This window comes from Lampetra fluviatilis, chromosome 63, assembly GCF_964198595.1.
Source record: "Lampetra fluviatilis chromosome 63, kcLamFluv1.1, whole genome shotgun sequence".
NCBI lineage: Eukaryota > Metazoa > Chordata > Hyperoartia > Petromyzontiformes > Petromyzontidae > Lampetra > Lampetra fluviatilis.
Window position 1 is genome coordinate 7,319,710 of NC_136337.1, and position 21,261 is coordinate 7,340,970.

The following is a 21,261-nucleotide window of genomic DNA, read 5'->3' on the forward strand; positions in this document are numbered from 1 at the left end:
CCACGGAGAGAGGGGACGGGGGGAGGGGCCTTGGCTGCCCTCCCGGGGGCGCGTGGGGGCTACACGGTGGACGCCACACACACAGACACACACACACAGACACACACACACAGACACACACACACAGACACACACACACACTCTCTTGTTATGAGTTGTATTGTTCCGATTGTTTACCCGGGAAAGCATCGCCCAGTCTCGTGACTCTTTTTCAAGAGGGCCCTGCCAATCTTGCAGAGTGGGTGGTGGTGGGAACAATGATTGCTGCTGCGTTTAATCCCTGGTTGTTACACCCCAAGTATTAACCGGGACGGCCGCTGGAACCGAACCGCCTACATTAAAAGTCGATGTGACTTTGCTTTGCTGCCCAAACGACGGAGGCAGTGGAGGAACATTCCACATTCCAATGGCAGGGGGCGAGTCTATCCAAAGGACCGTTGTTGCCCACCCCACAAAGTGGTACCCTGTTTATCGACCCCCGAGAGATGATGGGATGAGTCAACCCCCCGACCCCCGCCAACCAGGATATGACCTCTCAACCTTCCGATGACGAGCCGCTCGCTCGACAGCTGAGCCACCAGGCCCACGGGGAGTCGAGGATTGTTCTCAATAACTACAGCAGCCTGGGGGTTGGCGAGTTCCACTCATGGGGGTCAGTTGTCAGCCTCAGGATCTGTGTTGCCTGAAGCCTCCTGCTCAATATACACACAGACACACCACCTCCATCACGGGGCTGCTCGTTCATCGATTGGCCAAACATCGCAATGCAGCAGCAGGGACCCCCTGGTGGGTGAAGCCTTTCCTGGGTGAATAAAGGGTGAGTGAAGGGTGAGTAAATGGTGAGTGAAGGGTGAGTGAAGGGTGAGTGAAGAGTAAGTGAGGGGTGAGTGAGGGGTGAGTAAATGGTGAGTGAAGGGTGAGTGGAGGGTGAGTGAAGGGCACGATCGCGATAACATTGGGTGAGGGCAAGAGACGTGAACAAAATGAAAGTAAAAACAAAATCACGAATCCCCCCGCTGGTGTCTGTATACCATTCCGCTTTGTAAATCCCTCCCCGGGGAAGCCTCCTCCTCTGTGTTCACGGCTGAGTCTGCAACAGGAGGAGGGGCAGCTTCATCTGGAAGCGCGGATTCTAACAGTCCAAGACGCGTGCTGTGCCGCTCGTTTTCACATCTCGCTTTGTCAACTCCACGGCAAATCATCGCCGGGAGATGTTTTTTTTTTGTACCTTTTGATAAACACAAATTGTCACCAATGTTTGACTCTCGATGATTTCCCGCGCTGTCTTTATTATCAAAGTCCCGCTTGCAAAATTCCATGTGGGTCATGGTGTTGCGTGCACACACACACGCGCACTAGTTAAGTTAGGGATTCCACATTTCTGGGAGGCTCAACAGGGACAGGTACGAAACACGTATTAACACGTAGGCTTTCGCGAACAATATCCGTGTGATTTTTTTTTTATTTAAGAACGATAGTGGAAGATTTCTCGACAAATCTGGCTGTCGCCTGATGAAGCTGGTTGTAATTACTGGCGAAACGTCGTACTCAGATTGTAAATGTTGTGGCTTGGCTCTCCAACTCACCGGTTAGTGCTGTACTAGTGACGAATTGGCACGTTCTGTTTACGTGACAACCCTTACTAGTTGGCTGTGGCGGGGGGTGGTGGGTTTAACGACACATATAAATCTCGACTTAAAGCTTTCGTGACTGCAGGAATTCATATTCTTTGGGTCTTTCGGTAAAGTCACGTAGATAGGGTCAAAGAAAAATAAAATAAAATTACGTTTCGATCGCATCAAAAAAAGCGTATGGACATGTTTCCACATCGTGAAGAATGCGGAGGTTGTAACACTGGGGGAGCATTATGTACCACATGGAAGCAGCTGGCTACACCTGTACGTCACGTGGCCTGAACTTCTTTCGCACCGCACGTGGCCCACCGCGCCAGTCGGAGGTGCGCGCGCGCGTGGGAGTTTCAACGCACGCCTCGTGCAGCAAGCACTCTGCCTTCACCACCCCCCCTCCCTTTGTCCGACGTTCGCTCCCAGTTGCACAACCCGAAAACGCAGCGGAGAACCAAGTTGGCATTTTGCCCGCACTGTAGCCCCCACCACAGGCCGCCTACCACACCGTGCTGGACCCACGTGCACACGCGCCTGGCGTGGTCGTGGGCGGTACGTGGTTCTAGCACGACCCCTTACACGCCACCGCCACTTTGTCTGAGTGTTGTGCAGTAGAAGCACGCGGAGGCGAGGAATACGACGAGGGCTGTCGCCCTTTACTAAATCACTGCCACACCGGTGTAGGTGCACTCCGTCTCGGTCCCTTTACCCCGGATACTATTTGGGTCTGAGCCTCGTCTCCCCCTTTGGGCTCTCCCACCCATCCGCCCGGATCGGGGGTTCAGCCAACACCGCCCGGCCACGAGGAGGGAGAGGGACCCCCCCCCTGCGGCCTTCCTAGCCCTGGCCCCCCACGACCCCGCCCTCGTCACGGGGGGGGGGGGGGTCCCTCTTGGGCGGCTCCTGCCCCACCTCGGACCCGCCCACGTTCCCGAAGGGGCCCCTTGCACCACCCGTGACTGTCAACCCGCCCCCACCTCCTCCTGCCCGCCTCCTCATTGGCTACTCACAATACTCCTCTACACGAGCACGACCCCATACACACCAGTCACGTGGTACTAACAGGTGGTACGAGCACGACCCCGACCCCATACACTCCACTGTCACGTGGTACGAGCACGTGGTACGAGCACGACCCTTCATAGGTAGTGCTCGCTAACAGCACTTGCCCCAACAGTCTGTCAAGGCTACACGGGGGATCTTTGTGAAGTATTGTATAGTAGTAGTCAAAAAAGCAAACAAAAATAAGCAACTCTGAAAATGATAATAATATGCACTGTCCTTGAAGTTGATTGGTCCACACCCGAGACGGCTTTCTTTAGAGCCTAGTCCCCATTGGTGTTGGACCAGATGACACCAGAAGGCGTACAACTCAAACACAGTGCAAAGTATTGTATAGTGCGGTCCAGATGTTGTGACCCCCACCATCACCAATTATTTGACCCCAAGCGTTTTTTGTTTCACTTTCGCGCATTAATTTCCGTTTCACAACAACCCCGACTTGGCGAAAGTCTAAAGACGTTTCGCAGATTAACCCTCGGCACGGCAGTGGTCACGGGACATCTGGAACAACCCGCGCTGCTGCGCCCTCCCTGTCCGCGAGACGGCGCTCGCTGGCAGCTCCAGAGAGGCTTTGTAGCCGAAATTTTGGGGCGCGCGCCCTTGAAGATGAATTTGTTCATGCCCAGCAGCAGCAGGGGCAGCAGCAGTAGTAGCAGCAGTAGTAGGTGTAGCAGCAGTAGTAGCAGCAGTAGTAGCAGCAGTAGCGGCAGCAGTAGTAGTAGCAGCAGTAGCAGTAATAGCAGCAGTAGCAGCAGTGGTAGTAGTAACAGCCGTAGCAGCAATAGTAGTAGTAGCAGCAATAGTAGTAGTAGCAGCAGTAGCAGCAGTAGCAGTAGCGGCAGCAGTAGTAGTAGCAGCAGTAGCAGCAGCAGCGGCAGCAGTAGTAGTAGCAGCAGTAGCAGTAATAGCAGCAGTAGCAGCAGTGGTAGTAGTAACAGCCGTAGCAGCAATAGTAGTAGTAGCAGCAGTAGCAGCAGTAGTAGTAGCAGCAGTAGCGGCAGCAGTAGAGGCAGTAGCGCGCGAGCCCGCGGTGTCCCATCGAGCGTGGGGCGGTGGGGGGCGAATCGATTCGCGAATCGACAGATGGGGAGAGTCGGAATCGAAGTACAGTTGACTCCAATCCCCCCCCCACCGCCTTCATTATCGATTCACAAATTTTGAAATTGGAATCGAAGTGGAGTCGACTCCAAACCGCAGGTCTGTCCGCGCGATGTTTTTAACCCAATTAAACTGACGACTCGGCTCGTTCGCTCACGGTCATTGGGGCAACGTGGCTCGCTTCCTGTACGAGAATAAAAAGTTTGTCGTCTCGATTGGGATCGACTTCGACATTGTTAGGGGCAGTCCGGCACCACCCGAGTCTGGCTGACCTGCTGTTGTCTCTTCCGGAGTGAAGATTTGGTTCGTGGTGACCTCTCGTGGGTCGGTGGGGGCGTGGGTGGGTAGCTGTGTGGGTGGGTGGGTACATGGTTGGGTAGCTGTGTGGGTAGTTGGGTGCGTGGGTGGGTAGCTATGTGGGTACGTGGGTTGGTGGGTGGGTAGCTGTGTGGGTAGGTGGGTGCGTGGGTGGGTGGGTAGCTATGTGGGTACGTGGGTTGGTGGGTGGGTAGCTGTGTGGGTAGGTGGGTGCGTGGGTAGGTGGCTGTGTGGGTAGGTGGGTGCGTGGGTGGGTACGTGGCTGGGTAGCTGTGTGGGTGGGTACGTGGGTGGGTAGCTGTGTGGGTGGGTACGTGGGTGGGTAGCTGTGTGGGTACGTGGGTGAGTGCGTGGATGGGTGGCTGGGTGCGTGGGTGGTTGGGTAGGTGGGTGGGTAGCTGTATGAGTAGGTGGGTTCATGGATGGGTGGCTGGGTGCGTGGCTGGGTGCGTGGGTAGTTAATTCTCAACTGAACTCAACTAATTTTACTTTACCAGCTAGCTGTAAGGCCCCACTGAGCTGTGTAGCTCTTTTCAGAAGCGACATGGCAACAAACGATGGCTCAACCAAGTGGCTTATCATCATCATCGTCATCACGTGGAAGTGTATAGCAGCAGCCACATGCTCTAAACGCGTGATGATGATTCTAAATGTGGAGGGAACACCCGGAGGGAGTAGGAGAAAAATCCACGCGACCACGGGGAGAGAGACACGCCAACTCCAAATATACAGCAGCAGCAGGCATCGTCAGGGGTCGGGATCAAACCCACGGCCTCCTGTACACCAGGCGAGGTAGTTAACGTCTCCCAGCCACCGTGGAGAGATTCTGATAATCTCACTCAAGTAACTGTGTGGTGGTTTAACATTCATTCAGAGAGACAGCAGGTGCAATACTGACCTCGGAGTCACCAACACCACCACAACAAAGTACAGAGAATGAAAACTAAGCATGAAGATGTACAAACACCAAACAGATGAAACCTTTGCATGGAACCAAGTACAGCATTAACCACGCATTCTACTTGTGGTGAACATGCAAACTAACACACTCTGACAATCTGTGGGCATTGTCTTTGAGACTGACTTGTCTACACCAGACATCAGCGGCGGCCTTCTCTGTGCCCTCGTCTCCCCACCAGTGTCAGAGCAGAGAACAACGCCAAACGGCGGACAGCACAGAGACAATGCCACACGCATCGGAGCATGCATAGCTCGGGTGAGCAGCTACAGCATGGGCTACCTGTTTGTCAATATCATAGTATGACACTAAGAAGAGGTTTCGATTTAAAGCTTCTGTGACTGCAGGGATTCGTTTCTTGGTTCTTTCGGTAAAGTCACGTAGAAGGGAAGTAATAAAATATTTTTTTTTATTAAAAGTAAAGTCACGTAGAAGGGAAATAATAAAATAATATTTTATTATTTCTTATTTCCCTTCTACGTTACTTTACCGAAAGAACCAAGAAGATAAGAAGAGGTTGGTACGTGCTGTTAAGTCGATAACCTACTTGCCGCGCTGCCAACTGCGCGGGAGGCAATCTCTGCGTGAACCGCTAACCCTGCAGGCCACAGCCTCAGCGCTAACCCCGGCCGCTTGTGCCGCAGGTGCCGCAGGTGCCGCAGGTGCCACAGGTGCCACAGGTGTGTGGCGGCGGGACCCCCCGCGCTTGCCGGCGTCTCTCCTCCCGCCTCCTTGTCTCTCGCCCGCTTTGTCTCCCCGCAGCCGCCCACGTGTAGCCTGTAACAGGCTGTAGGGGCAAGTGCTGTTAGCGAGTAGCGCCTATGAAGGCCGACAGCGCACGAGGGGGTGGGTGACCAGCACCACGCCCGGCCGCCTTTGTCTCCCTAGGGGCGATATTTACACACCGCACCAGGTACTCATTTGAGACTGAGTTGACCTAGGGGAGGCCCAGAGCCGATTCAGATAATCATCGCCGGTGTTGTCCGTGAGCGGGAATTGAACTCGGGTCCCCGGGTTCATAGCGCAGCGTAGCGCTAACCGCGACACCACCGCTCCCCAGAACAACACACAGACAGAGAGACACAGGGACAAAGAGACACAGGGACAGAGAGACGCACAGCAGACGCATTGAGAGACCGATCGTAAGGTAGATAGACTGCGACCGGGACAGAGCTGTAGAAAAAGAGAAGTTAAAGGAGGAAGGGAGAGAGAAAGTGGAGAGAGAGGCAGGAAGTGTGACAAAGACATTGAGAGACGCAGAAGTGGGCACAAGTTCAGAGAGAGCGAGAGAGGGATCACAATAAACCACAGAGAGAAAACTAATTTATTTACAAGTGCTTCGTGTGTTTAGTTTGTTGTCCTTCCCCTGCACCTCCGATTAGCACGTTTGGCTACGTACGGTGTGAAAGAAGTTCAGCGTACATGCACACAAGAAGAGAGACCTGTAGATGAAAGGGATAGATCAACGTAAATACACAGAGAGGGGGGGGGAGAGTGGGGCAGAAGGAGAGAGTTGGGTGGGATAGAGAGAGACAGAGAGAAACAAGGGGACAGGGAGGGAAGCAGGGAGAGATAGGGACCAGGCAGAGAGGGGAGAGAGGATGTTGGGCAGGGACGAGCATGGGGACGAGCAAGGGGACGAGATGGTGGAGGAGGAGGAGCTGGTGAGACCCGACGTCTCGCCGGACAAGGTGAGGGAGCTGGTGGCGAGGCTGTACGGCATCAACGCCACCAGCGTCACCGAGCTGGGCAGCTACGACGACCAGAACTTCCACGTGGAGACACGAGGCCACGTGGTCCCTGAACCTTCCTCCTCCTCCTCGTCGCCGTCCGTCGTGTGTCCCCACGGCTACGTGCTGAAGGTGACCAACTCGGCCGACAGCCGGCACCGCGCCGGCCTCGTGGAGGCGCAGACGCAAGCCGTGCGCTTCCTGGGCGAGCGCGGGTTCCCCGTGCCGGCGGTCGTGCCCACCACGGACGGGCGGCTCATGGCGATGGAGACGCTGGGTGAGACGATGCCGGCTGAGCAGTTGGGTCCGCGGTGATGGTGACGGTGTGTGTGTTGTTATAATTATTAAGTAATGGGGTTGGGCGCATGATAACCAACAATCACAAACAAGTCCCCGTGCTGTATGCCACATAAACTAAAAAACTAATAATTTAAATAAACGTGTAAAAACCCGATACGAAATCATCCCTAGACAAATAGGAGTATAAATACTGAATAAATACTGCACTCACCGATAATGATGATACAAAGCAGGTGTGTGTTTGTCCGTGATTGGGGACCGGCAGTGCTTGTTCTTATTGTCTTCGTTATTATTATTTAGCTTATCTAGCAAAGCCTCACCTGGGTCTGATGACAATGATTGCTTTGTCAGGATAGTCCCACGCGAGTCAGTCGCGGTGCCATTTTTTCAAACGTAAATTTTGTCCACGGCACCAGCATGCAACGATGGACTGCTCGTGCGAATTACGTCACGGACAAGCCGGTGAGCGGGGCGGGTGAGCGGGTGAGCGGGGCGGGTGAGCGGGGCCAGTGAGTGGGTGAGCGGGGCGAATCGACGACCGCTGGATCATCGCTTGCACGGTGGACCGTGCCGTCGTGTGTGCGAGCAGAAGGCGACGGATCGGAGTCTCGCTTCATCGTGCGTCTCTTCACCTTCCTGCCGGGGACGCTGCTGGAGGAGGTGGAACCCGGCGACGATCTGCTCGGGCAGATGGGACGCACGCTCGCCCGCATGAACCGCACGCTGCACGAGGTAAGGCTCAGTGCAATTCGCCGCGGTGGCGAGGAGATGTTGACTGCCTCGCCTGGTATGGAGGTCGTGGGTTCGATCCCGAACCTGACGCCTGCTGCTGTATATTTGGAGTTTGCGTGTCTCTCTCCCTGTGGTCATGTGGATTTATCTCCAGGTCCTCCGGTTTTTCCCTCCACATGTAGAATCAACATCATACGTTTAGAGGCTTTGGCTGCTTATATAAATTTCCACGTGGTAAGCCACTTCGTTGAGGTATCATTTGTGTCCAGGTTACATCTGAAAAAGAGCTGTCGCTCAATGGGCCATACCTGGTAAAATACAAATTGAAATTTTAGTTTAGATCTTAATTAACTATCATCATCAGCCGTGATATCTCTCCTGCCGAATGTTCAAGCGAACACGCTATATGCAACGTATTTTTATTTAATTTGAAAGCTTTGGTCCAGCCTGTTGACGATTCGGACATTGATGACGACGACGATGACAATGGCGATGTTGAAAACGATCATTGTGATGATGATGAGCATGTTACTGATGATAACGTTGTTGCTGATGATTCGGATATTGATGACGACGATGACGATGTTGAAAATGACAATGGAAATGTCATTGTTGATGATGATGGTCATGTCATTGATGAAAACAATGCTGTTGGCGATTCAAACGTTGATGATGACGATGGCGATGACGATGTTGAACATGATAATTGTGAAGATGATGACCATATCATTGATGACAATGATGCCGTTGACGATTCTGATGCTGACGACGATGCCGCGTTGTCTCTCCACGCGCTCGCAGGAGTTCCACGAGCCGTGCCGGGCGGCGCTCTGCTCGGACGGGCGGTGGGGCCTCCAGCAGGCCCACCTCATCGCCCCGTTTGTGGACGAGGTGGAGGACGTCTCCCTGCGTGCCACGCTGGCTGACGTGGTGCACCAGTTCCGCGAGCGCGTGCTGCCCAACCTGCGACACTTTCGGCCCTGTGAGTGACACGCGACCATTCTGTGCTGCGTCTGTGTCCTCTCCCCCTGTCTTGCAGAGTACGTGTGTGTACATGTGTGTTTACATCTGTGTGTACGTGTATGTGTACGTGTGTGTCTGTGTCCATGGCTGCCAAGTGTTGTTAATGCTGCTACCATCATTGACAGTCAAGTGTGGTTAACGCTGCCACCATCATTGACTGTCATGCCTAGTTAACGCTGATACTACGATTATCGACTGTAAAGCCAAGTTAATAACCGCTGGCATCTGGTCATCATTCCCTTCCTGACCCACGCAGCGATCAACCACAGCGACTTTCACGACCAGAACCTGCTGGTGTGCCCCAAACCCTGCGCCGGCGGCGATGGCGCTGGCGGCTGGGAGCTGTGCGGAATCCTCGACTTCAGCGATGCGTGCGCAGGGCCGCTGGTCCTCGACGCGGCCGTCGCGATGGCCGACGTGGTTGCGTCGGCGCGCCACTCCGACCTCCGGCAGGCCCTGCGCGCGGCCGGCGCGTTCCTGGCGGCGTTCGAGCGGGAAGCGGGGGCCCCGCTGACGGAAGCCGAGCGCGGGGCCCTCTTCATCCTGGTGGCCGCCCGCCTGGCGCAGTCGGCGGTGCTGGCGGAGCGCGACTCGCGCACGATGGCGAGCGGCGGCCCGGCGGGCGGCCGCGCGCGTCGCGTCGGCGCGTTCGTCGCTCAGGAGGCGGCGCGGCTCGGAGAACTGTGGGCGGCGGGGGAGGACGAGGCGTGGCGCTGCTGGAGACGGGGCAGCGACCCGCCGGATGAGCCGGGGCTGCCGAGAACGTAATGTCGTTCGTCCCGCACCTCCGTTTGGCGCAGTTGGCTACGTACGGTGCGGGAATTACATTAATTGTACGTACGTATGTACGTGCGTGCATACGTACGTGCGTATGACAGCACCGCCAACATCGGGAGTAGGGGGCGGGGTGGGCGGGGCAGCTCTGCCTCTTTTTACACTGCACAACCGAGCCGTGCCGGGGCCTGGCATGGGCCCGGGAGGCGCGCCGGATTGTTTTTCCACTGCACAAGCCTTGCCGTGTGAATGAAAGAGGGGCGCGTGTAGATGATACGGTGATGCTGTGGCTCTCACCGTGGACCGACGAATGTCACAACCAAATAAATGTGATGACTGTCGTGTGGATGCACGTATGTTGAACTTCTTTCGCACCGTACATAGCCAACCGCACGCCAATTGGAGCATGTGGAGGAAGGACAAAAATGCATTCTTAGTCCTGCCCCTGGCCCTGCTGAAACCCATCCCAGATTCATCGTCTTTGCGAGACCAGTGGATTTCGAACCTTGAAGGCCCCTTCCTTCGCTCAGCTTGGCTGCGCCAGCGCCCAAAGGCGGTATCAGATCCGAGGGATAAAACCAAAAGGCCTGGCCAGGAAGTGTCAATCATGCAATAGGGGGAGATGAGACGTCCACTAACCCTGTCGAATATATTTAAATCAAGTACTCTAATCAAATTACCTTGTGATCAATGTCTGCTACCACGGCATATTTGGCCTCCTTTGTATTGTCTGGTTCATTGTGTTTCAAGTCCACTCAGCTGTCATGTATAATTTGCATACAGTTCACGTGAATCATCTGTTTATATATATCGTGACCATTATTAGCGACTATTCGATTAATTGCTGCTTGCCAGTGGTGGGCTGCTGGGGCGTGACGTCACTGGAGAGCCATTACCTCTTGAAGTCTGCCCGAACGTGACGTCAGCGGCGTGTCGGCGGCCACGTTCCACGGGGCGTGCGGCAACAGCTGCCCCTCTAACGCCACTTTATCACGGCTGTGGCGTCATCGAAGTGCAGAAATTAGCCTCGTGACTTTACCGACAGAACCAAAGAGTAGAGAAATTAGCCTGTGTGCCATGCGCTCCCGACTGTGACGTCACCGCGGTGCCGTGCCCTCCCGGCTGACGTCACCGCGGCGCCGTTACCGGCTGTGACGTCACCGCGGGTGTCGTGCGCTCTCGGCTGCCCGGATGTGACGTGTCTGAACCGCTCATGCGTGGGATTTTCTATTCCGGAAGTGGCGTGTGTGGAGTGCCGGAAATGACGCGGGGCCGAGTGTAAGCGGGCGGGGTGGGTGGTGCCGCGGAGGAGGGAGGCGAGAGGCGGAGTGGAGGCGGAGTGGAGGGACAGGGAGAGAGGGACGGGCAGGTGCAGGGAGAGAGGGAGGAGAGGAAGAAGGGCAGCAGGAGGATCAAACGGCAGCAGCTGCAGGACCGCCGCTGCCATGCGGAGCGCGGAGGAGCGCGAGGAGGAGGAGGCGGGGGCGGGCATCAGCTCTGCGCACGCCGCCGCCTCCTCGTCCATGATGCCGGCCGGGCCGAGCCCCTACCAGCCCACCACGGAGCCCGTGCTGCTGCACCGCCGCGGCTGGGCGCCCGCCTGCGACCGCGCGTACGTGCGCTCGCCGCCCGGCCTCGTCAAGATCGCGCAGACGGTGCGAGCTCTGGGTGGGTGGGTGGGGGTCTGGGTGGGTGGGTGGAGGGGGGTCTGGGTGGGTTGGTGGGGGGGGGTCTGGGTGGGTGGGGGTCTGGGTGGGTGGGTGGAGGGGGGTCTGGGTGGGTGGGTGGGGGGGGGTCTGGGTGGGTGGGTGGGGGGGGGTCTGGGTGGGGGTCTGGGTGGGTGGGTGGAGGGGGGTCTGGGTGGGTGGGGGGGGGGGTCTGGGTGGGTTGGTGAGGGGGGGTCTGGGTGGGTGGGTGGAGGGGGGTCTGGGTGGGTGGAGGGGGGGTCTGGGTGAGGGTGGAGGGGGGTCTGGGTGGGTGGAGGGGGGGTCTGGGTGGGTGGAGGGGGGTCTGGGTGGGTGGGTGGGGGGGGTCTGGGTGGGTGGGGGGCTGCAAGAGGCGGTGGTGGGGGTCTATCGGGACAAGGTGCACGCACGCGTAGCGACACGTGCACACGCACGCGTGTTTACACACTGCACACGCGTGCGTGGTTGATTCCACGTGCGTGTGTACATCGTTGCACGTGCATGCGTGTACGTACGCAGATGGTTTCATGTATGTACACATGCACGCGTATGTACACATGCACGCGTATGTACACATGCACGCGTGTGTACACATGCACGCGTGTGTACACATGCACGCGTGTGTACACATGCACGCGTATGTACACATGCACGCGTATGTACACATGCACGCGTATGTACACATGCACGCGTATGTACACATGCACGTGTATGTACACATGCACGTGTATGTACACATGTACGTGTATGTACACATGCACGTGTATGTACACATGTACGTGTATGTACACATGCACGTGTATGTACACATGCACGCACGTTCATATACACGGTGCACATGCACACACATGTATGTACATGTATACATGTGTGTGCATGTCGCGTACACGTGTTGTAGACATTGTACCGCGTCCGCACACTGCAGGGTCACGACTGCCCATGGTGCTGTTGGTTGCTGGCCGTTTGACGGCTTTCGTAGTTGTTGCCTTCGTAAGACTTGTTGCTCCTCAGCAATTGTGTGCAACATCAAAAAGCTCATTCAGATGTTCCGCCTTAAATAGGTCGCATGGTCACTGATGTGGGCTCTACCACCGCATTTGTGTCCGAAAAGTCTGGCGAAAATCGGCAAATCGGCTAAAAAATGCTCAAGTGCAGCCCTGCAATATCTTGCTCACGCCAACTGCTGGCGGAAGGGCTTCCTCTTAGAGGGAGCTCCAGAGAGCCCCGTGGCCTCCTCTGCCACACTGGTCAGATGTGTTGGGCCTGCGGGATGTTGACTACCTCGCCTGGTATACAGGAGGTCGTGGTTTCGATCCCGACCCTGACGATGCCTGCTGTATATTTGGAGTGTATCTCTCCCCGCGGTCGCATGGTTCTCCGGTTTTCCCCTCTACATTTATAACCAACAACACGCTTTTAGAGTATTCGGCTGCTATAAATGTCCACGTGATGATAAGCCACTTCGTTGAGATATTATTTGTGATATGCAGGTCGCTTTTGAAAAAGATCTACATGGCTCAGTGAGGCTCACACGTTTAGTTTAATGTGGTATTCCGTTTGAACTGCTGGGTGGACAACAGCAGGGGGATTTAAGAAACTTAATTTTTTGTTCAACTAGCGTGCCAGGCGATGTAAACTACTAAGTGCAGTGTGCTCATTGTCACACCATTGCAACATCCTGCAAAATACAGCAACGATGCCCTCAGTTGTTGCAATTGATGTTGCAACATTCTGATCGTTGCCTTCCATCGATACGCGCTACGACTCGTCCCCATGGTTGTGCTCCACCAGGTCCGTGTTGTTCCCCTGTGGGATCGATGCGTTGAGAGTGGCAGCGAGCCCTGGACAAACACTCTTCGAGTGCACCCAGCGCGTACCGCTGCCTACGCAGCACAACTCACGTCAGCGCTGTCCAAACAGCACTCGGCGTTCCGTGCCCACTCGTTCGGATGACGGCGGCGGCGTGTGTGTGCGCGCGCGTGTGCGCGCGTGTGTGAGCGTGCATGTGTGTGTGCGTGTGTGTGTGCGCGTGTGAGCGTGCGCGTGTGTGTGCGCCTTTGAGTCCAGCACTGCGGAGGCAGCAGTGAGGGTTGGCGGATCACACGCACGTCGTGAGACTCCGTGCGCGTTGGCGTCGAGGTGGTGCCCATATGCTGGGTTGGCAGGGAGAAGGCGGAACGGCAAACGTGGACTTGCATCTGCATGGGAGGTGGTGGTTTTCCCCGTCGCATGCATGGACTTTCTCCGGGTGCTCCGGTCTCTTCTCACGCGTAAACACTAATTGACTCGGGCCGATATCACCTTCATATATAGAGGACCGCAGAACTTGGGGAATGTGGCGCCAGCTCACCGCCTGGCCGCCTATCCTGCTTGTCTGTGATGCAGCGCTGTGGGGAGGCAGCAGCGAGGGTTGGTGGATCAGACAGACGTTGCGACACTCCATGCGTCTTGGCAGGGACATGAAATAGATTCTGTTAATCTGCATATTCTCAGATGAACACGATCCATTGTAATTTAGATGACTACATTAAGCCCCCTCTGGTCTTCGCTCGCTTCAAGACTGAAACAGGAGGAGGATTTCTCCACACCTCTGGCTGTCGCCTGATGAAGCTGGTTGTAATCACCCGAGAAACGCCACGGTTCTCAAATTGTGAATGTTGTGGGTTCACTCTCCAACACAGCGGTGTGCTGAACTCGTAACAAATGGCACTTTTTGACAAACTTCACTAATTGACTGGCGGGTGGTGGTGGTGCGTTAACTAATTGACACTTACGCGATCTATCCCAAAACATCTTTATGGATAGTATTGGTCGCGAAAGCCTACTAGTTAAACTATCAAAGACAAATTCCCCGTATAGCCTTAACATACTGTCGGGGCAAGTGCTTTTCACGAGCACCTACGAGGGCCGGCACGGCACACGAGGGGGTGGGTGGCCAGCACCACGCCCGACCGCCTTTGTCTCCCCAGTGCCGATGTTTTTACACACCACACCGGGTACTCAGTTGAGGCTGAGTCGGCCTTGGGGAGGCCTAAGACCGGTTCATATAATCGTCACCGGTGTAGTCGCTGAGCAGGAATGGGAACTCGGGTCGCCGGGTTCGTGGCGCGGTGCACGAACCGCCACTGCTCCCGCTCCCCGAAGAGCAGCGGGTCCCCAACCTTGTTGGCACCAGGAACGGTTTCGACTATTTTTTTCACGGACCGGGGGGGTTCATCATTGGGTCTTTCCCCCTTTTCAAAGAAGCTCTCCAGTGACGTTTGTTTTTTACTCATTTTGGCTACTCGGGGTTAGCAGCTTGTGGGCTTAGCAACACTGTGACTGAGACGAGTGCTTGGTGCGGGAAAGAGGCGCGGACGGAAGTGGTGAATAATAAAACAATGGGGGCGGGTTCCACGCGCGGACCCACCGCTCTCACCTCCTGCTGCTGTGCGGCCCGGTTCCTAACAGGCCACGGGCCGGTACCGGTCCGCGGCCCGGGGGTTGGGGACCCCTGCCGCAGAGGATATAGCGACACTCGGAGACACATTGACACTGTAGAGATGTAACGAGGCACCTCCGATTAGCACGGTTGGCCACGTACGGCGCGAAAGAAGCTCGACGTGTGACGGCCGCCGCTTGACGGTGCTGCGATGCTGCTGCCCGTGCGCGTGTCGCGAGCAGTCGCTGGACCTGCTGACGTTCATCGTCGCCAAGAGCGTGCCGGCGTGCTCGCGCTGCGGGGCCCTCTACCTCGTCGAGGCGGTCAGCTTCCTCGCGCTGCTCCTCACCGGTGCCCTGCTGCTGCTCTTCGCGCTCTCTCTGCACCTGCGCCTGCCGAACTTGAACTGGCCGCTGCTGGTGAGCGGCGGGGGGGGGGGGGGGCGCGGTGGTGCAGCCGAGCACGCGGCCTGTAATCTGGAACCGGCGGTTGGTGGATCGCGCGCAGATGTTTTGTTTTGTTTGCGAAACTCCCTTCCCGTGGGTGTCAAGAAGGTGCCCGTACCCCTGGCTCGCCAGGAGAGTGAAGTCCGGCAAATGTGAACTCCGCCTGTTCCTTCTGTATGTATGGGAGCCACGGTGGCTAGGAGATGTTGACTACCTCGCCTGGTGTACAGGGGGTCGTGGGTTCCATCCCGACCCTGACGCCTGCCATATATTTGGAGTTTGCGTGTTATCCCTGTGGTCGTGTGGATTTTTGTTCGGGTCCTCCAGTTTTCCCCTCCACATTTAGAATCAACGTGAGATTAGAGTATTTGGCTACTGGTAAAAATGTTCACATTATGATTAGCCACTTTGTTAAGCCATCATATGTGATAGCCAGGTCGCTTCTGAAAAAGAGCTGCTTAGCTCCGTGGGTCTTACCTGGTAGAATACAAATCAATTTATGTTTGTGTCCGTGTGTTTACACGTGTGTGCGTATGTGTTTGTGCTTGCCCGCGTCGGTACATGTACACCCATGTGTGTGTGTTTACATGGGAAATGGTATTCTAGTGGCGAACCGAGTTCGATTCCTGCTTACGGCCAAACAAGAGTGACGATTAATTATCTGAACCGGTCGTGGGCCCCCCCCAGGTCGACACAGCCTCAAATGAGTAAATGTGGTGTGTAGTGAACATTGCCACTTGGGAGCCGGGCATTGGTGCTGGCCACCCAACCCCCTTCGTGTGCCTTGCCGGCCTTCGTAGGTGCTCCTCGCAAACGCCACTTCCCCCCCCCCCCCAACAGTGTGATTGATTTCGATTTAAAGCTTTCGTGACTGCAGGGATTCATATTCTTGGATCTTTCGGTAAAGTCGCGTCGAAGGGAAGTAATAAGAGTAGAGGGGCTCGCCTTGTCAAGGCGCTCTGCTCCTCCCGCCCAGCTTAGAATACGCTGCCAAGCTGAGCAGTGTCCATTAGGACGCTGTCTTTCCGACAGCTCTGTTCTTTACCTGAGGACGGCTGCTTGTGTTGTGGTCGAAACGTCGTGAGAATTGTATAATGTTGTATTTTTATTATTTCCCTTCTACGTGACTTTACCGAAAGATCCAAGAATATAGTGTGATCGATGGCTGTGCGGGGCATCTTGTCTTTGTCTCGTGCGTGAGCACAGGACGTGGTGAACACGGCCGTGTGGACGGCGCTGCTCTTCCTGGCGAGCGTGCTGCTGGCGGCACTGGGCGATGGCGGCAGCGGTGCCCACGTGGCGGCCGTGGTACGAGGGGCGCAACGCCGAGTAGAGGGGCTGGCGCGCGGCGCCGGGCCCCGACGCCGTCACGTCATCTGCGCCTCGTTCATTCGTTGATTCTCGTGACCATACAAACCTACTTGCATCATCGAAGAGGCGCGCGCATGATCAGCTACGGCGCCGCGGTCACATGGCCACTGATGTGGGCTCTACCACCGCATTTGTGTCTGAAAAGTCTGGCGAAATTCGGCAAATCGGTAAAAAAATGCTCAAGTGCAGCCCTGCAATTTCTTGCTCACGCCAACTGCTGGCGGAAGGGCTTCCTCTTAGAGGGAGCTCCAGAGAGCCCCGTGGCCTCCTCTGCCACACTGGTCAGATGTGTTGGGCCTGCGGTATGTTGACTACCTCGCCTGGTCTACAGGAAGTCATGGATTCCATCCCGATCCTGACGCCTGCTGCTGTATATTTGGAGTTTGCGTGTCTCTCTCCCTGTGGTTGCGTGGATTTTTCTCCGGGTCCTCGGGTTTTTCCCTCCGCATTCAGATTTGACATCACGCGATTAGAGTATTTGGGCTGTTGTAAATTTCCACGTGATCACAAGCCGCTTCGTTGAGCTATCATTTGTGAATTCAGGTTGCTTCCGATCAATAGCTACATAGCTCAGTGGGCTTTTAACGCCAGAGAAAGCGAGCGAGGAGACATCGTCGCCTCTTCGTCGATGACGCAGCTCGCCTTCTGGGCCCGGTCGTGTTGGCGCGGCTCCCTGGCAGCCATGCTGATCTCTCCCTCGCTCGCTCTGTCGCTATAGACACGTGCAGCCCTTGCGTTGATCTACTGCTGGATGAGTGAGGGCCTCCACATGCAGACGTCGGTCATGGGAGTTGGTTGGCCATATTTTTGGCCGCGCTGCTCAGTTGCGGATCGGTGAAGGCGGAACAGCATAGATACGCGCGTGTGAGCATCGGAGTACAACAATGGATTTTGCCGAGACAATGCCCAGCACGTAAGCTACAGAAATGCAGCGCTGCATTTAACCAAAGTCCTTCCTTATGGTGGCTGAAGGGCTCATGTGAACGTGTTATACTGTCTACAAATATGGGTCGGAGTTTTTGGCTTTCTATGTATGTCTGTGGGCCTCCTATGGGCCCGAATCTATAGGTCCCTATGCAATTGCCGTATGGGTCTTGTGCGAGTATGTGGCTCCCAACGTGAGTCTATGGATCTCTTTGTCTGTCTATAGGTCTCTGTGCAGGTCTGGCTCCTTGCATAAGTCTGAGTCCCCATGCAATGCATTTGGCCCCTATGCGAGTCCATGGCCCCTATGTGTTGGCACGATGGCGAGATGTTAACTTCCTCGCCTGGTATACAGGAGGTCGTGGGTTCGATCGAAACCCTAACGCGTGCTGTATATTTGCATATCTCTCTCTTCCCGTGGTGGCGTACATCTTTCTCCGGGTCCTCCGGTTTTTTTGGCTGGTCTAAGTTTCCACACCACGAGAAGCCATTTTGTCGCGGGATCATTTGTGGTGGCCAGGTCGCTTCTGATAAGAGAGCTGAAAACAGCTTGGCGGGCCTTAGCCTGGTAACAAGAAATAGTTGACATTCTAAATAGATCTTAGTCGACCGACTGCCTTGCTTACCCCCCCCCCCCCCCCCCCGACAGACGCTGGGCTTTCTGGCGCTGGCTGCCTACGCCCTCAACGTGCTGCTCATCCTGCGGCGGCGGCGACGGCACCGTCACGGTGGCGGCGCAGCCGCCCTGGGGGTCGCGGGGGTCACGGCGCCCGGCCAAGAGGCCCCCTCTCCATCCGCGGGTGACTACACGCGGGCGAGGAGCGACTGCGCGGACGACGCGGAGCGGCCGGGCGTCGCACCGTCGGCGTCATCGCAGGACTGGGCCGTCGACGATGAGGAGGTGGCGGCCGTGGCGCCAGTCCCCACTGCACTGAAACTTTAAGATGACCTCGAAAGAATTGGGTGGCGTGGGGTACAACCCACCCCACCTGCCCCACCCCACCCGCCCCACCCGCGCCCCCCACCCCCATCCCAAAATTCAGAGGGTGTGGCGTGGGATGGTGGCAGCACACCGGAGTGTCGCGACGACGAGTATCCTGCCTCAGGGCTGGGTGGGACTCGCCAGAGGGGAGAATAATGTGACGCTTTGTATTTGTTGAGTCACCCTGGTGACGCGTGTTTTGGGTCGTTTCGGGTCCGTGGGGTCGTTTGCTCGGTTTGGCCGGCCGGCCGATACTTCCTGGTGATGCTACCGATGTGGCCGTACAATTTCGCCCCGTTTCCCAGCGATGCCACGAATTGCCGTGATTCAAGGCCACGGTTTCGATTCAGGGTTCTGAATTCAGTACGGATCAATGTCCACGTTTTCTAATGATGTGTCAATTCAACCAATTTGGATCTCTTCTCACGGAGGATGGGAAGTGTGTTTAATTGTGCAAGTAAGAATCGATTATTATTTACGATTCCTACAAATCGTACGTGAACAAGCACATTTTATATTTAGGCGAATAGGGCGGGGAAAATAGACGACAAACGAGATAGAACGAGAAGCAATAGAAATCGGGCGTTGAGACGGAAAAATTATTGGTTCTTGAATCAAATTGCCACCGTGAAATCGTGACAAATCGTAAACATCGCTGTGCGTTTGGGAATCGTTTGAGTCCGACTGTGAACAAGATAAGAGCTTTCTGTGGCTTTTATTTTTTTTTATTTTAAATCGTTTTAATCACTGCGGGGTCATTTGTTTCAACAAGAGCATTGTCCACGGAGTGAATTCGTGAGAAGAGGAATAAGGGAATGAGGATGTGACTTGGGGTTAGGGATAGAGTTGCGCGATACCGCATTGGTCAATACCAATTCACCTGCACGACACATGCATTGGGGAATGACGTGCTCCGATTCACACACACGCAGCAGCAGCAGCAGCGCTCAAAGAACAAGGCGACCCGAGTTGGATTCCTGCCCACTGCTGACATCAGCGGGAAGATTGATATTTAAACGAAGCCCTTGGGTCTCCCCTCCTTCACCAACACGTACTGATCGGCATGGTGAAGTGTGGTTAAAACAACCCCAGGGTGGTCATCCTTGCAGATGAGACTATCCCTGGTCTCTGGAGTTCATGCGCCTGCTCAAACAACTTTTAATAAGACCCCTCACAACCGGCACTGTCTGGGGATGGCTTCACCCAGCGGTGGCGGTTGACAGAGGCCCGGTAAACAAATTTAAACATTACAAATGCCACATGCAGTGCGTCCGTGTGACCACTTGAGCCGTTAAGTTGACCAGAGTGTCGTTAAACAGAAACACAACAAACGGCCCGTAGTGGATTCTGCAATGGGATCGCAAACTCAACTCGCGACAATTGTTCAAACGGTTTCACCTCTTATTGACGTGGGAAAATGGTGGTGTGCGTGTGGCAGCGATGACCTCAAGTGCACTGCTGAAAGGTCGCAGCCCCCCCCCCCCAACACAGGCACCTGACCCGCGTCACCGCCACCAATGTTTTACATTGTCACGGGGAATTATTTTCTACGTTGGTTTTCGTTGTCGCGTGGAATTTTTCCTCCGGGTCGTCCCCTTGGGGTTTTTTTTTTACCCTCCGCGTTTAGAAATGGGCGTGCGTTTCGATTACTTAGCTACTGCTGCTATATATTGCCACTTAATGATAAGTCACTAAGTTGAGCTATCATTTGTGATGGCCACGTCACTTGTGACAAAAGAAGCTTCGGTGGGCTTCAGGCGGTGGTCAAATAATAATTGTTTCTAGTTTGTTTAAACATGTGGCGGACAGGCGTAAATCCTCGGGTAGACGGTGCCATCTCATCCGGAGTTAGTTTCATGACGACTGCGCAAAGAGGCCTCACGCGGCTGTGATTCTGTTGTAGGCGAGTCGACAGCAGTGGTCCTTTTGGATACTCGGGCCCCACCAAAAGACGCGGAATATCCATCACCTGCTCAGGGTTGCTCGCAGGAGATGAGCACCGCCTCATTTGAGCAGGAGGCCAAGTACCCAAAAGCACCATTTGGTGTCTTCCCCCGACCGCCGTCTCGCGTCAGTGGCGTTGGCGGCTCGCTCACCTGGTGAGGCACCGCACACCTGGTGAGGCACCGCACACCTGGTGAGGCACCGCACGCCCTCGCTGCCCCCCACCCTCATGGGGAGCGGTGGCGCAGCGGTTAGCGGCTGCGCTATGAACGCGGTGATCTGAGTTTCAACTCCCTACCGCGACCAATGACGGTGGCGAATGTTTGAGCCCTGGGGGGGGGCTCTCTTAGGTGACCTCGGGGGGGGGGGGGCGCTCCCTTAGGTGATCTCGGGGTGGGAGGTCACTCCCTTATGTCACCTCAGGTCACCTCAGGTGACCTCGGCATTGCAGGAGCTGTTGCAGTGCCTAACTCATCAGCGCTGGAGATACAAAGGCGGCCGGGCGGTGGTGTTTTTCCCCCGCTCCCCTCGTGTGCCATACCGACGGCCTTCGTAGGTGCTACTTGCTAACAGCACTTGCCCTCAACAATCTGTTAAAGGCTATACAGGAGTCTTTGTGTAAATATGTAAGTGCTGCTGTTCCATTCTTGTTATTTGACTGTTACACTATTACGTGAGTGTCACACTCCGTTACGTGAGTGCTGCTGTTCCACTATTCGCACTGTGACCACTTAAACTGACAAACGAACAAAACGTGAAAATGGAATGCGGCAAAGCGCGGAGATGGGATCAGGGGTTGGGGTGAGTGTTGGTGAGCAGGCCAAGTCCTCGCTAGTCAGTATTGGTTGTGGTCAGTGGAGACTTGGTG

The 21,261-nt window shown here is 55.4% G+C and overlaps 2 protein-coding genes across 2 annotated transcripts; both read left to right on the plus strand.

Annotated features, from left to right (window-relative positions):
- The first annotated feature begins 6,567 nt into the window (after window positions 1–6,567).
- Window positions 6,568–9,725, plus strand: LOC144951603 (hydroxylysine kinase-like). The gene is made up of 4 exons (XM_078881886.1): window positions 6,568–7,068; window positions 7,681–7,823; window positions 8,625–8,805; window positions 9,103–9,725. Exons 1-4 carry the CDS (start codon window positions 6,663–6,665, stop codon window positions 9,612–9,614), a joined length of 1,242 nt encoding a protein of 413 aa, XP_078738012.1. The 5' UTR covers window positions 6,568–6,662; the 3' UTR covers window positions 9,615–9,725.
- A 1,164-nt stretch (window positions 9,726–10,889) lies between these two features.
- LOC144951720 (CKLF-like MARVEL transmembrane domain-containing protein 4) lies at window positions 10,890–20,626 on the plus strand. The gene is made up of 4 exons (XM_078882049.1): window positions 10,890–11,275; window positions 14,969–15,145; window positions 16,379–16,480; window positions 18,117–20,626. Exons 1-4 carry the CDS (start codon window positions 11,066–11,068, stop codon window positions 18,408–18,410), a joined length of 783 nt encoding a protein of 260 aa, XP_078738175.1. The 5' UTR covers window positions 10,890–11,065; the 3' UTR covers window positions 18,411–20,626.
- Window positions 20,627–21,261: the final 635 nt, after the last annotated feature.